Source organism: Alligator mississippiensis, chromosome 5 (assembly GCF_030867095.1).
Source record: "Alligator mississippiensis isolate rAllMis1 chromosome 5, rAllMis1, whole genome shotgun sequence".
Lineage (NCBI taxonomy): Eukaryota > Metazoa > Chordata > Crocodylia > Alligatoridae > Alligator > Alligator mississippiensis.
Window position 1 is genome coordinate 39,394,865 of NC_081828.1, and position 16,673 is coordinate 39,411,537.

The 16,673-nt window shown below is 55.4% G+C and overlaps 1 protein-coding gene across 1 annotated transcript; it reads left to right on the plus strand.

Annotated features, from left to right (window-relative positions):
• The first annotated feature begins 1,115 nt into the window (after positions 1 to 1,115).
• SYT5 (synaptotagmin 5) lies at positions 1,116 to 14,848 on the plus strand. The gene is made up of 9 exons (XM_014598948.3): positions 1,116 to 1,280; positions 6,183 to 6,338; positions 6,805 to 6,986; positions 8,092 to 8,211; positions 8,519 to 8,686; positions 9,075 to 9,242; positions 9,859 to 9,976; positions 10,358 to 10,491; positions 11,403 to 14,848. Exons 2-9 carry the CDS (start codon positions 6,191 to 6,193, stop codon positions 11,610 to 11,612), a joined length of 1,248 nt encoding a protein of 415 aa, XP_014454434.2. The 5' UTR covers positions 1,116 to 1,280; positions 6,183 to 6,190; the 3' UTR covers positions 11,613 to 14,848.
• The last annotated feature ends 1,825 nt before the right edge of the window (positions 14,849 to 16,673 follow it).

Genomic DNA, 16,673 nt, shown 5'->3' on the forward strand with positions numbered 1-16,673 from the left:
TATCTGCCAGAGCCGGGAGAGAACCCAGGCATCCTGGCTTACAGCCCCCACCCCGCTCCCAGGGAAAGAACCCAGGAGTCCTGGCTCCTAACCCCTGCCCCCACTGCAACCCACCAAACCCCACCATCTTCCCAGGGCTGGGAGAGAACCCAGGCATCCAGGTTCCAGGCCTCCCCCAGCAGGGTGCCCCCCGTCTCCCAGCCTGTTGATTCATGGCCCCTGATCGGTAAGGAGGCAGCCAGTAGATTGCTCCATTGCCTGGGCAACCGAGTTTGGACGCCCAGCGTTGCTATGACGCTGGTGATTTCCTTGCCTGTTCCCATGGCACCAGGCTTCCAGGGATGGCAGTCAGAGCACTGGGCTGGGGGGGGGAGAGAGAGAGAGAGGGGGGATCCAAGGTGGGGGGGGCGGTGGGATCAGAGCAGAGAGGGGAGCTGGGAACCTGGACACCTGGGTTCTATCCCAGCTCTGGGAGGGGAGTAGGGTCCAATGGTTAGAGCATCAGGGGCTGGGAGCCAGGACGCCTGGGTTCTCGCCCAGCTGTGGGAGGGGACTGGGTCTGATGGGTCAGAGCAGCAGGGGCTGCGAGCTGGGACACTTGCGTTCTAGCCCAACTCGGAGAAAAGAGAAGGTCATGGGATAAGGGGGGCAAAAGCCTGGAAGCCTGGGTTCTCTCCCATCTGTGGGAAGGGAATGGGGGGGCTTGGTGGGTCAATGCAGGGCGGGGGGGCTGGGAACCCGGATGCCTGGGTTTTCTCCTAGCTCCTTGAAGGGGATTGAGGAGGGGGAGTTTGGTGGGTCAGCTGTGGGGGCGGGCGGGGGGCTGGGAGCCCGGACTCCTGGGTTCCCGATCCGTGGCAGCAGCAGATGCCAGGGCGGGAAGGCGGGGGGGAGGGGAGGCTGTTTTTCTCTTGCAGGGGGCGGTGGAGATGTGGCCGCACGTGTGCACGTGTCCCCGCACACCCGGACACGCGCCCCGGCTTCCCCGGGCTCTGACACACACACACACGCACACACGCACAGAGTCTCCCAGACACAATCACACTCCATCACAACCCTGTCCTGCCCCAGCTTCCTTCCCACCCCACCCAACCTGCCCATCCCCGTCTGATCGCCCCCTCGGCCCCCTCCCAAACTCCTCCCCCTGCTCCAAGCCCCGCCCCCACCCCTGCCCCACCCCGCCGCCGCCGCCGCCAGCACCGCGGGGCGGACAGCTTCTGCTCCTGCTCCAGCCCCGGCTCCAGCCCGGGGCCCCTGCTGCGGGGCGGGCCCACAGCAAGGTAGGGAGCCCCGCTCGGCCTCCGGATCGGGGCCACGCCTTTGCCTGGTGTCAGTCCGGATTCTCCCCCCTCAGGTGTAAATGCGGGGGGGGGGGATCCGGAGTGACTCCGGATTTCCCTCCCGCCCCGCACTCCTTGCAGGGGATCGGGTCCTGGGGGAGTCACCCCGGGGTTACTCCAGCTGGGGGCTTGGGTTGCGAGGGAGGGTCGGGCTGAGCCGCTGCCCCATGGGGGAGCGATCCTGGCTGGGGAGGAGATGGGGCCCGATCCTGGCCGGGGGGTGGAAATGGTGGGGGGGGCCGATCCTGGCTGGGGGAGGAGGGTGGGGCCCGATCCGGGCTGGGGGGGCACGGTGCTCCCGGGCTCTGGGAGCATCAATAATTCAGCGCCAATGTCTCCAGCCTTTGTCTGGTGGGGCGGAGCTGGGCGGGTCTGTGTGTTGGGGGGCATCATCTCCACCCCCTTCCCCTGGACAGCTGGGCAGGGGGGTTAGTGACCTGCCCCCTCCCAACCCAGGGGGCTCCATGCCAGGCTCCGCCTTGCCCTATGGGTTTTTGTGAGCCCAGATGCCTGGGTTCTCTCCGAGAACAGGAAGGGGGTGGGGACTGGGGGGCTAGGAGCAGATAAGGGAGCTGTTGGTCACCTGGGCCCTCACCCCCAGACTGGAACATGTGGGTGCAGCACCCCAGGCAGTTGAGCGGGGGCAACTGTTGCTGTGCCAGGGGCAGTGGGCAGCACTGGGCATGTGGGCATGAGGGTGATGCACAGGGCCCAACACATGGTGCAGACCCGCACAAACGCAAGCCACATCTGACACCACCTAGCCCCATGCACAACTGCAGCCCTGTGCTCTTGAAACACATCCCCAGCCCAGCACACCTCAACCTGCAATGCAGCCCCGAGGTAGAACTGAAATACAACCCTGAGACATGACCACATACAACAACAGCCCCAGGCTCCTGACACACAACCCCACACCTCATCCTAAGACACAACCCCAAGGTATAGCCACAGCCTGAGACATGACCACATGTGACAACAGATCCATGTCCTGGACACACACCTCAGCCCAGCACACCTCAACCTGAGACACAGACCTGAGGTACAACCACAGCCTGAGTTACAGCCACAGGAGACAACAAATCCAAACTTCTGACAATCCCAGCACAGCACACCTCAACCTGAGACAATCCTTAGGTTTAGCCACAGACTGGGATACAATTTTGAGACATGATCACACATGACAACAGCCCTGTGCTCCTGAGAAGCAGTCCTGAGCAAGCACACTGCAACGTGAGACACAACTGCAGCCCCATGCACAGGCTGAGCCTGACACTGCCCAACCCTGTGCCCAACAGCAACCCTGTGTTTGACACACCTCATCCCAAAACACAACCAAACCCCATGCACAGGCTGAGCCTGACACATGGCCTTCACCTGACACAGAACCCAACTCCATGCACAACACCTCCTGACACACAATCCCAGCACACTTCACCTTAAGATACAACCCTAAGACACAACCACAGCCTGAGATACAACCACACACAGCAACAGCTTCATGCTCCTAACACACAATCTTGACCCAACCCTGACTCACAACCCTGAAGCACAACCATAGCTTGCGACCACACACAACAACAGCTCCACACTCCTGATAAAAAACGCCCAGCCCCACACACCTCAACCCAAAACAACCACTATGCCATGCACAGGCCAAGCCTGACACATAGCCCAACCCCACACATAACAGCTTCATGTTCCTGACACACAACCCCAGCCCAGCCCACCTCAACCTGAGATAACCACCCAAACCCACACACAACAACAGCCTGCTCCTGATACACCACCCCAGCCCAGCCCAGCGCACCGCAACCCAAGATACAAACTGCAGCCCCATGCCAAGCCTGACTCACAGTCCAACCCCACATGTGACAACAGCCCCACACTCCTCATGTGCAACCCCAAATCAACACCCCCCCAACCATGCACCACAACAGCTCTGTGCTCCTGACACACAACCCCAACCCAGCACATATTAACCCAAGACACAACTGCAAGACAACCCATCCACACACCACAGCCCCATACTCCTGACACACAACTCCAACCCAACACACTTTAGCCTGAGCCACAGCCACAACCCTGCATGCAGGCCAAGCCTGACACACAACCACCACTCAATACAACCTCAACCCAAGATACAACCCAACCCCACACACAATAGCCCCACACTCCTGTCACACAACCTCAACCCAGGACACAACTACAGCCCCTCCACACAGGCAAAGCCTGATACATAACCCCAACCCAACAACACAAAACCTCAGTTGAAGACGCATCCCAACCCCACACATGACAACAGCCCTACACTCCTGATAAATACCTGCAACCCAACTGAGTTACAACCCTACCCCACACAACCTCAAACAACCTCAAACAACCTCGAACTGAGATACAACCCAACCCCACACATGACTACAGCCCAATGCTCCTAAAACACAACCCCACCTGAAACACCCTGATCCACAGTCACAACTCCATGCACAGCCTGTTGCAAAACTGCACCGTGACAGCTCCCCCAAACAATCACAGCCCCATGCACAAACACACCACTGTATAGCAGACCCAGGCACAAATACCCCCAACACCAATGCACACCCAGCCATAGTGGGCACACACAGACACATGCACAAATACACAACCACATCCACATACATGTTTGCGGGGAGTGGGGGAGAGACACCAACACATATGTATGAACACAACTACATGCACACTCATCCATAGAAGACATGGGTTCTGACACGTGCTCTGGTTCATAAATATAGAACCACACAGAGCATGTGTGCATGCGCACACACACACACACACACACACACACACAGCCACAATCACAGCCGAAACAGAGATGCAAGGAACAAGATGTGATCTCATCCATTCCCAATGGACTTCCATAGAGAGACAGACACACACACACACACACATGCTCACACATACTCACAACAGACATGCAGACAGGTGCTCTCTCTCTCTCTCTCACACATGCACACATGCTCCATCTGCTCAGGTAACTCACAGGAACCTGAAGTTCAACCCCTGTTATTTAGGAAGGAACCCGCTCAGTACTGGGCGGGGGGGAGGGCTGTGGGTTGAGAGTGAGGGGCACCAGCAGAGATGGGGGCCAGGGGGCTGCAGAACAGAAGTGAGGGGCAGTGGCAGGGCTGGGGGGGCAGGGGGCTGTGGTATGGGAATGAGGGGCACCAGCAAGGCTAGGTGGGGAAGGGGCCCAGAGTTGCATATCAGGCAAGGAGAGGAAGGAATCCAGCAGATCCAGGTGCGAGCCAGGCCTGCTGAGGGGCCCCTCCCCCCCAGGGAAATGCCAGATGTCATCAGAGGCATCAGAGATGGGGGCAGAAGCTGAACTGGGGGCTGTGCTGCACTGCTAGAACACCCCTGCAGGGTTAGTACCAGCCTAGGGGGTTGTGTCAGGGCTTAATGAAGGGAGATGGCTCCTCTTCAACTGGGCTGCTGCCTCCCCCACCATGATGAGCCCAGGGATCCCCTCCTTCTGCCCCAGCCAGTGCCCCCTGCCCTGGGGCCCGATCAGGTCCCTGCCCCGTCTTTCAGGGGTCCCTCCCATTCCATGGGACATGGGCCTCAGGGGACTGAGGGGCACAGACAGATGGATGGACATGGCAGCTCTGAGGCAGAAGGACACAGTCCCATGGGCTGCATGGGCACAGAGCAGGGCAGGAGGCAGGGTGCTGGGTAGATAAATCTAGGGGTGCTGGCAGCTTGGACACCTGGGTTCACTCCCAGTTCTGGGAGGGGAGTGGTTTCCAATAGTTAGAGCAGCAGGGGCTGGGAGCCAGAATGCCTGGGTTCTTTCCCAGCTCTGGCAGGGGAGCAGGATCTAATGAGTTGGAGCAGGGTGGGGCTGGGGGGCCAGGTGCCTGGGTTCATTCCTAGATAACCTCAGTTGGGAGGGTGGGGGTGTCCTAGAAGAAAGAGATCCCCATGCCAGATACTGCACACACCCCTGGTCAGGATCCTCTGCTCCTGCCTCTGTCTGTCCATCTGTCTAGGTCCCACATCCCATCTCTGTACAACTGGAGGGCTGGGTCATGCTCACAGAGGCCCCTGATGGAGCCAGCCCCTACACTGCCCACAGGGAAGGGGGATCCCCTGACTGAGACTCCCCACCCCTCACCCCCTACAGCCCCTGAGTCCAGTAGGTGCTAGGGTCGAGACCTGGCCAGAAACAGCTCCTGCCTTCCGGGTGGTTAGGATGCTGAAGCTGCACCAGGCTGGGGAGGGAGGAGAGGCCTAGCATCAGACCAGGCTAGGGCCAGGTAGCAGGTTGAGAGCAGGGGGCTGGGACCCTGGACCCCTGGGTTCTATTCCTGCCCCTACTCCCATGGTGGAAAGCAGCAGGTCTGACTGAGCTGGTGCTTTGCCAGCCTACTCTTGCTCACTCATGGCCCCAGGGGCAGCGCTGGGTAATTGCCCAGGTAATGGATAGCACCGTCTGGTACCAGATGGGCTCCAACGCTGAGAGGTAGGAAGCAGCTGGGACAGGAGCAGCCTGAGAGCCAGGGCTCAGGTCTTCTGTTCCCAGAAGCAGGGCAGGAGAAGAGCTAGACCTCCTGCCCAGAGCTGGGAGAGAACCCAGGTGTCCTGGCTCTCAGAACCCCTGCTCTAACCCACTAGACCCCGCCATCCCACTGGAGAAAACCCAGGTGTCCAAGCTCCCAGCCCCCCTCCCCCTTTGGGGAGCACTCAGGAAGGTAATGGGATCTGGATCCCTCAGGCCATAGGACAGGAAAGGGCCCTGGCTGCCTGCTGGCCTTCCTAGTGTCCTGAGCGCCATGTCCTGCCCCCCTGCCAACCTCCCCACAGGTGCAGAGATGAATGCGGCACGGAGATCAGCCATGCTGGCCACAGAGGGGCCAGCACCCCAGCTGCAGGGGACTCGCAACACCACCCAGGTGCCCACACGGGAAAACTTCTCCAACATGAAGGACAAGTTCATGAACAAGATCAGCAAGCTGCCCAGTGAGTGATTCTCCTCCCTCCCCCGTCATGCACACCTCCTGGGACAGGGGCTTCAGCTAGGCCTGAGATACAGTCCCCACAACATGCTCCACCCCAGAGGCAGCTGCATCCCAGCACCGAGTGAGGGGTCCTGATATAACCGATTCCATGACATACCTCTCCCCAGCTGCAGCTGCATTGGAGCACTGGGTAATGGGTCCATGTATAAATAGACCCTGCTGCGTCCTACCCCAGAGGTGGATGCATACAGTACTGGGGAAGGTTTAACCGCACCCTGACATGCCCTATTGCAAGGGTGACTGCATTTCACTGCCCAGCAAAGGGTCCCTGTATAACCAACATTTGAATCAGTGCACGCCAGAGGCCACTGCCTCTTAGCACCAGGCTGCTAAGATACGATAGCCCTTGAGCTGCCTGCCCCCGAGAAGTAGTTGCGTTCCAGCTTTCCTCCTGTCCCTGGCTGCAGTCCCACCCTGGGCTCTGGCCACGATCTTGATTGTCGCTGGACTCCTGCTGCTGTGCTGCTGTGTCTGCCTCTGCAAGAAGTGCCTGGGCCGGAAGAGGAAGGGCAAGAAAGGCAAGGACAAGGTGAAGGCCCAGATCAACATGAAGGAGGTCAAGGACCTGGGCAAGAGCTACATCGACAAGGTGAGGCCAGGGCAGGGGGCAGGAGGTGTGGAGGGTACAGGGGCTGTTTTCTTCCAGGGGGCATTGGCCCCAAGCTGGGGAGCACTGGCTGGGCAGGGGGGGCACTGACTGACTCCCAGGGGTCCAAGCCTTGGGGAGATGAGCCCCTGAAGGCCAGGTGGGAGGTTCCTGATAGTGGGGGCTCCCCCAGTGCCAGGGGTGGGGGGGCTGACAACAATAGCAGTGTATCCCCAACTGGTGTATCCCCAAATGTATTTGTAGTGGGCTGCTTTATAGGGGGGAGTTGGAGGGGGTATGTCCAGGGGTGGGTGTCTGGGAGAGCTGTGACCATGTGGGTTGAATGCGTGGGGCTGCAGCCAGGCACATGTCCATACATGTGCATCTGTGTTAATAGGTGTGAGGGCAGAAAGCATGTGTAAGGTCCCTGTCTATGAGATAGCGCCCCTCCCCCAGCCCTGTTGGTACCCCTCACTCCCGAACTGCAGCCCCCTGCCCCACCCACAGCCTTTCCAGTGTCCCTCACTCCTGACCCACAGATCCCTGCCGCCCAGCCTGCTGGTGCCCCTCACTCCCAACCCACAGCCCCCTGCCCTGCTGCTGCCCATCACCCCTGTGTCCAGCCCAGTCCCTCTGGACCAGGGGCATGTGCCAGGTCTCTCTGGGTAAGCAGGGCTGGGAGGATCCAGGCATCTCTGTGTGCAAGGTCTGGGGCAAAGGGCCCTGTGTGGGAGGGTGTCTGTGTGTGCACGGTCCCTGCATGTGAGCAAGGCCCTCCACCCCCCACCCCTCCTCACCCATGTGTGAAGCCCCTGGGCATGCCTTATGTGTAGAAAACATGTACAAGGCTCCTGAATGTGCAAGGCCCTGCACTGCACATGTGATACCACTGAGTGTAGAAGGTCCTTGGGTGTGCAAGGCCTCACATGTGCAAGGCCTCTGGGTAAGCAAGGCCCTGAAGGTGCTAGACTGAGTGTGCAAGGCCCACAGGGTCCCCAGGTGTGCAAGGTCCTGCATATGCAAGGCCTTTGTGTGTGCAAGGCCTCACATGTGCAAAGCCCCTAAGTGTGCAAGGCCCCTGGGAGTGCAAGGATCTGCCTCCCTCCAGGTGCAGCCCGACATAGAGGACCTGGACCCAGCGCTGCTGCAGGAGCCGAAGGAGGAGAAGCCACAGGAGAAGCTGGGCAAGCTGCAGTACTCGCTGGACTATGACTTCCAGAACGGGCAGGTGGGCCCCACCCTCCCTTGCCAGGGGACCCAGGCGTCTGGCTCCCAAACTGACACCCGCCCCCCAGCCCAGTCTAACCCACCAGACCCCACTCCTTTCCTAGAGCTGCAGGGGGGAGGACTCCTAACTCCCAGCATCCCCCACTCCCTCCCTCCCTCCCACAGCTGGGAAGAGAACCCAGGAATCCTGGTGCTCCAACTGGGGGTACTGTTGTGGGGGAGCTCGCAGCCCTGGAGGATCAGGGCACTGCTGTGGGGAAGCTTGAAGCACTTCAGGTTCCCCCCACCCCACCCCACCCCCCCCACAGCTGGTGGTAGGCATTGTGCAGGCAGCTGACCTGCCAGCCCTGGACCTGGGGGGCACGTCCGACCCTTACGTCAAGGTCTTTCTGCTGCCTGAGAAGAAGAAGAAGCATGAGACCAAGGTGCATCGCAAGACCCTGAACCCCATCTTCCATGAAGCCTTCACCTTCAAGGTAGGCCCTGCCCCTTCCCCCAGCCCTGCTGGTGCCCCTCACTCCCAGTCCACATGCCCCTGGCCCTCCAGCCCTGCCCGCACCCTCCTCTGCTCTACAGTCCCGCTGGCGCCTTCCAGCTCCCCTTCCAGCCCAGCCCTGCTGCCTCCCCCACCTCCAATCTACAGCCCTTTGCCCCCTCCAGAACTGCTAGTGACCCCCCCATTGCCCCCAGCCTCCCCCAGCCCCCCCACCTGCCAGTACCCCTCATTCCCCACCCATGGCCGCCAGCCCCACCAACCCCACCCCAGATTGCCCAGCACAGTGGGTGTTCTCCATTCCCCCCCAAAAGGCCTTTGGGGTGGAGTGAGTGCCTACTGCTGCCGGCTGATGGGTGCCATGCCCACAGATCCCGTACGCAGAGCTGGGTGGGCGCACACTGGTCATGGCTGTGTATGACTTCGACCGCTTCTCCAAGCACGATGCCATCGGGGAGGTGCGCGTGCCCATGAGCTCTGTGGACCTTGCCCACATCATTGAAGAGTGGCGTGACCTGCAGTCCCCCGAGAAGGAGGAGGTGAGCCGTACCCCATCCCCACCCCATATCTCCCTTACCCCACCCACCCGGACAAGGCCATGCCCCTATCCCCACCCTTGCTGGGCATTGCCCTGCCCTCTCTGGTCATAACCCCACCTCAGCCTCACCCCACCTGAGCATAGCCATGGCCCCAGCTCCTCTGGGTATAGCCCTGTCCCAAATCTCGCCCCCTTTGGGCTTAGCTCTGCCCCAAGTCCCACCCCATCTGGCCAGGCCACACACCCCAGGCCTGCCTCCTCAGAGCATGGCTCCACCCTTAGCCCTGCCCCCTCTGGAGATGGCCACACCCTTCCTAGGGAGCCCCAAGCAGTAGGGGATTGTGGGAGCTCCCTGAGACCTGGAAAGAAAAATCCCAGTGGGTGGGGGGGGAGCAGGGAGGTCAGGGGAGTTGTATTCCAGTACAGGGCAATGATGGGCAATGGGGGTCCCCTATATCCCAATGAAGGGTTGTAATGGGCAATGAGGGGGTCTCCTATATCCCAGTAGGAGGTAAAGATGGGTAATAGGGGAGTCCCCTGTAAACCCAGGAGGATGGTGCTGAGTGGGAGGGTCCCCTAGACCCCTGGGTGTAACCAGCCCCATGCACTGCCCCCAGCACGAGAAGCTGGGCGACATCTGCTTCTCCCTGCGCTATGTGCCCACGGCCGGGAAGCTCACCGTCATCGTGCTGGAAGCCAAGAACCTCAAGAAGATGGACGTGGGGGGGCTTTCTGGTGAGATGCGCTGCGAGCTTCCCCACAGCAGTGCCCCCAGCCAGTGCCTTCCCTGGTGCAGTGAGCTTACCTACAGCAGTGCCCCTAGCAGGCATCTTCCAGCATTGCAAGCTTCCTCACAATAGCACCCACTGCTGGACCACCTTCTTTGCCTCTGGGGAGTCTGACACTGGCCCAGATATCAGGGGTCCACTGGCCCCCTGGAACTGGGGTGGGGCCTGGGGGTTTCCAAGACCATGAGCCAGGAATCATGGATAGCTCCTAGTCGGGGTGAACAAGGGCTGGGGTGGGGGATGGGTGGGAGCTGTGTCCACTGATGCACCCTTACAAAGGGAGGCCAGGTGCCTCGGGGGTTGACGGTGTCTCCCTGCCCCTACACAGACCCCTATGTGAAAATTCACCTGATGCAAGCCGGGAAGCGGCTGAAGAAGAAAAAGACGACCATCAAGAAGAACACTCTGAACCCCTACTACAATGAGTCCTTCAGCTTTGAGGTGCCCTTCGAGCAGATCCAGGTAAGAACCCTACCTCGCACCAGCCGGTGCCCTTGTGTCCTGGGGCCAGAGAGGGCCAAAGCCCCCTAAAATGGGGAAGGTCCCTGCATCTGTCTCTGACCCATTGGACACTGCTACAGGGAAGATCACAGCTCTGAGCTCCACCCCTGCTGGGTTATAGAATCACAGAGAAGCAGGGCTGGAAGGGTCCTCCAGAGGTCACCTAGTTCAGCCCCCTGCCTGAGGCAGGATCAGCCCTGTCCAAACCATCCTGTACAAATCCAGAATCTAAACTCTTCATAAAACTATCGTCAACCCTGACACAACACAAGACATCACACCTGAACCCGCCACAGGTAAAGCAGGAGGACCACAACAGCCAACGTCCTGCTGCTAGAAAACATACCCCTCCTCTTGCCACCCTCCCCGCAGTCCACACCAATCTGACCAGAGGGTAAAATTCCTTCCTGACCCCAACTATGGTTATCAGTCTGACCCTTAGTGGAGGGGCAAGACCCTCTTGACAGAAACCTCTGGTGTGAAGTTCCAGCAGGAGCATTGGCACAGCCCAGTCACAATCCCAAGCCTTGGCTGCAGCCAGTATCTAATGCCTCTGAGGAAGCTTGAACACACCCTAACACGTGTAGCAGAAAGCAGGGGAGAAGGGCAACCAGCAAAGCCCAGAAGCCTGGTAATCCCCAGAACATAGAGCTACACCTAGATCATCCCCAACCAGGGGCTGTCCAGCCTCTCCCTGAACACCACCAGTGATGGAGAGTGCACAGCTTCCCTAGGTAGAAGTCATGGGGTTCACAACAGGGTACACTGTATAAGCTCACAGCACTGTGGGAAACCCCTGCCTGATGGAACTGTTGTGGGGAAGCTCACAGCATGGGTCTCCCACATGACCCTCGTTTCTCCTCCACCTCCAGAAGGTCCAGGTTGTCCTTACTGTCCTGGATTATGACAAGCTGGGGAAGAATGAAGCCATCGGGAAGGTCTTTGTGGGTTGCAACGCTACAGGCACAGAGCTGCGCCACTGGTCTGACATGCTGGCCAACCCACGGCGGCCCATTGCTCAGTGGCACACCCTCCAGACAGAAGAGGAGGTGGATGCTGCCCTGGGCATCAAGACCTCCTGATGCCCCTGCCCACCGCCTGGGCTAGCGTACCGTCTCCTGTCCTGAGCACGTGGAAGCGTGTGGGTGAGGTGCCCCTGGACAGTGCGTGTGTGGCAGGACCCCTGTCAGCCTGTTTCCTCTTACAGAGCCATTCCTGTCGAAACACCTCTGAGAAACCCATCTGTTTTTTATCCACTGTGTGAAAAAAGAGAGAGAGGGATTTGTGTTGGGTCTGGAAGCTGATGGGAGGCTTACTATAGGTCTACTACAGGTTTACTTCAGGTTTACTATGGGCTGAGTATAGATTCTCTATGAATTTGGCATTGGTTTATGATGGGCCTCCTATGGGGTTCATATGGGTTTACAGTGTAGGGTCATTCTGGGCTTACCCCTGGTTTATAATACCACTGCAGTAGGTTTACACATTTGGACACGGTGTTCCCTTGGCATGTGTGAACACTGGGCCATGTGTGTGAATGTACTTTCAGCCTGTCTACTACAGCTTTACTTTATGGGGAACTTTATGCAGTCAACAACAAATTACTCAGCCAAGTTTGAGCCCCAGGCCTCAGGAGTAAACCTGTTGTAAATCTGCATCCGGCAGGGTTACAGCATGATTTTTAACCCCTTCTTGCATTTCACATCTGGGCCTCCATCATAGAGCGTTTATGGCTGCGTTCACTATACGTTTACAATAGGTTTATGTGTGTGAGCGATAACATACTGCCACATTTGCAAATTAAGCTTCATGTGTAATTCTGTTGTAGATCTCTTGCCTATATTTTTTCCAACAGATTGACAGTATCCTTACTTTCTTGTTCCCATATCTTCACACACTTGGATAGTCTGAGTGGGTTCCGCATTTTAATATATGTAATCCTATTATAAACCAATTCATAATAGCTTTACTATTCATCTACTTCAGGTTTACTTCTGGTCTGTGTACAGGTTGTTTACTCCTAGTTTCACACCAAAACATAATAGACTCACTGCAGGTTGAAGACAGATGATGTACTGTACACCTACCACATGCATGTGAGTGATTGTTCTATATTCTCTCTGTAAGCTTGTGACAGGCTTACTCTAGGATTACAACAGGCTTGTTAGGGATTTATAAACATGTTTACTATAAGCTTACAAGTTTACTCTGGGTTTCCTATAGGCTTCAACAATTTTGTTATGGTTTTATGAATATAATTACTATGGGGATGTTACGGGTTTACAATGGGCTTATATAGGCTTGCCATTGGGTTTATTATAGCCTTACAACAACTTTAATATACATTTATTAGAGGTTTCCTAAAGGCTTACATGGGATTTGCTATGATTTTACAAACCACTTTTACTATCAGCTTGTAACTGGTTTACAGGGGGGTTCCTATGGATTTACTACAGGTTTGCCATGGGTTTGCTATACGGCTTACCACAGTTTCTTGATAGGCTTACAACAGGTTTACTCTAAGCTTACAACCATTTTACAATAGGTTTGCTATAGGTTTTACAATAGCCTTGCAATAGCTTGACTATAGGTTTATAATAGCTTTACCGTAGACATACAATGGGTTTTCTCTGGGTTTACAACAGATTTCATAAGCCTGATCGTTATAGACTTGCAACAGATTACTGCCAGGTTTACTCTGGATTTACAACAGGTTTACATATCAGGTCCAGCTTTCAAATGGGGACACCACACCCTGCCTTTTGCTGGCTGATGTATTAGAGGAGGACATTTGACAGCTGGCCCGTACACATTTACATATCTTCTAACACAAGCCCAGGAAGGTTGGCCCACACACAAGGATGCAGTCTCCCAGGCAAGCATCTTTCCTGGAGGTACCTTGAAACAGGCATCTCTGGTTAGTGCATCAGCACTAGATAGCTCCAAATTTTGCCTCCCAAGAGCTGGGGCCATTACTGCCCAGCTCAGATGGATTCTCCTTCACTGATGCTTGTTGTATAATATTGTGCAATGGGCTCAGGTTTTGCCAAACACTGCCACTTGGTTTCATAGCCTGGTTCTACCAGGTATCAGGCTGTATTAATAGAGACTTTCTCTCACTAGCTAATCCATCTCCAAGGAAGTGGAGACAGTATTATTACAACCCGTATTTTACCATAGGTGGGAACCGAAGCACAGAGAGAGGAAGGGAAGCATGTCAGGGAGAACCCAGGAGTCCCTGCTCTAACCCGCTAGACTTCAATCCTTTCTCAGGGCTGGGTTAGAGTCCAGGTGTCCTGGCTCCTAGCCATCATGCTGCAATCACCAGACCCCATAATGTTCCCTGAACTGGGACTACAACCTAGGAATTTAGTGGTTAGTGTTGGGGTAGCAGGAAGCATGAGTCAGGAAGGAGCCACCTGCTCAATTAACATCCTTTTGGCTACAGCCCTAAGTAATGTCTTCACAGTTGAAATTCCTCTGAACCCAAATTTCAGCAGTAGTTCACAGTACAGAACAAAGCAGCTATTGAAAAAGATGGCTGGTACCTAGGATGGCTGCCACCAGGTTTGTGAGGAAGCACTATATCCAGCTGTATCTCCATCTGATGGGCGCTCATTAGGCTGTTGAACCCTCTCTCTGTCCCCTCTTCTTACATCTTAAATATTAACCACAAGCAATGCAAAGGATTGCTTGAAGATTGCCTCTCAAGATGGCTTGGGCAAGGTGTTCGTAGATGCTGTTCAGTAATCACTATTACTGACTTCCATTTTGTTGTAAACCACTCCTAAACCTCTCCACCTCTTTATCCCTCAGTCGTAGCTTTTAGCAAGGTCTGAAGATCATGGCCAAATTGGAAGGCCATAGGTAATTACTGTAATTTAGCAACAGGCAGTGGAGGTCCAGACCAAGATGGTGACTGTTCAAGATGGCCACCACCACACTTTGAGGAGAGGCTGTCTCACAGCCTCTTCCACTAACCTTTTCTTAGAGGATTAAGCCCCTCTCTCTAACCCACAATTTAACAACTGTGGGCATGTGTAGATCCCGAGACCAAGCTGGCTACTACTGAAGATGGCCACTGCCGAGGTGTCAGGGGACATACTGTATCATAATGGCTGAAGGGATTGTGTACAGGCCTATGACTTTGTAACCTATGATGTGTGTAGTTTCCTTCCCCACCTTCGAGGAGTTCTTCCCCAACCTTAGCAGTGCCATCCTTTACAAAAAAATGTGCCACTTTTAAACAGGTTTTAATATCAATGTCTTTGAACCGAGCGGTACTGTTGTTTATGAATAAATCAATGGAAGATCTCTATTTCAAAGGCCTGTTTCTCCTTGTCTCCAACTGGGGAGTGGCAAGGCAAAGCTGCCTCTGATGACTGGCTGATTCATATTGAGGGAAGATAAATGATAGACAAATCGAGCTATCAGGGGTCTCCAGAGGTCCTATGCCCTGCACAAGACAGGATCAGCCATGTCCAAACCACTCTCATCTAAGTGTTCATTTAACCTGCTCTCAAAAACTTCTAGCAATGGAGACTCCATAACCTCCCTAGGGAACCTGTTTCAGTAACGAACCTCTCAGAACTACTTAGCTCCAAGGCCCTTCCTCCTTAGCAGACTTTCTGTTTATAGCCCTATCTCTCATGGGAAACCCTACAATAACAAACCTGGGGAAAGTTGCTGAGTGATGAGATTCTTCAATTGCAGACCAGTGCTAGAGCAGCAGCAGACAGCCTTTTTAGACTCAAGGTTCTCCTTGGGAAATGCCAGCTCTTAGCTTGCACCCGTGTTTTGACTATGGAAAAATAATAGACCAATTCTTCTGTAGCAAAGATGTCAGGAAGGCCACAGCAGGTAAGAATGTTTTTGACACTGTGGATTCCTATTTCAAATCTCTGGGTGCATCATATGTGAGTATTTGCACCCCTGACAGTGCTACTATTGTGTGATACCCCACAGCATCCATAAAACAATCTCACAGTCCCCCAGGATGCTGTGGTTCCCTGGTTGAGGATCGCTGCACTAAACTATACACTAGGGTTGGACACAGGCATGGGCAAAGTGGGTGGCTGCCTGGGGCCCAGACAGAAAGGGGGCCTGAAAATGGTGAAAATAATGGGTATTATTATCATTATCTCTGGTGAAAATAATGAGTATTATTATCATTATCTCTGGTGAAGGGGGGCCCAATACTAAAAGTTCACCCAGGACCACCAGGAGTCTAGGTAAGGTGCTTCTCTACACCCAGGAAGAGACCCTACTATAACCAACAGGCAAAGGGCTGGTAAGAGACCCTACCCTAACAAACCAGGGAACTACAACATCTATTCTGAGGCATGAGATCTGCATTTGCCCTGTAGCCAGAGGCTGATCAGGCAGGGAGCTTGTGGTTGCACAAACAGACCCTTTGCAGCCGCTAACATGATATAATGTCACATGAGGGGATGAGCAGGTGGGAACCACCTGCCAGGTCAGCCTGCTGGGCAGATGTTCATTGTACTATTGGACTGTGCATCACTCCCTCCTCCCTCCCACATGAGCTCCAGCAAATCCTTCTAAATCCAGGAGCAAAGGGGCTTTTAACAAAGATGAAAAGCTCTTATGGTTTCCAGGGATGTAATTTACTTTGGACAATTAGAGGGAGCGGAGGAGAGGCAGGGGAAGAGAGAGCATAAGGGATGGGCAAAGGGAGGGGACAGTGGGAAAGGAAGGGATGTGGGGTGGGGGCATCAGAGAGAGTTGGAAGAATGCAGAGGGATGGATGGATGAACGGACGGACGGACAGCTACAGGGATACATGTGAGGACAGCCAGCCAGATTTTAGACTTTTTTACAAATCTTCATTATAAAAATGTTAAACCCACAATGTGAAAGCACACACATGTTGAGTCCCACTGGAGACTCGCCATGAAAGCAGTCATCAGTAACAAACTCCCTTTATCCCTCGAGATTGAAGCCCCCCTCCTCCCTCTTCACACACCCGTTATGAACCACACACCCTATGAGCCAGATGATTATCATGGAGCCATTCTGTAGGCCAGATCCGGAGTGGGGAGTGGGGGGCGGGGGGTAGTTCTGTGGACTGAATCCCCTGCACAGAGCCACATTATAAACCCATGGGAGTGGGGGAAGGAGGA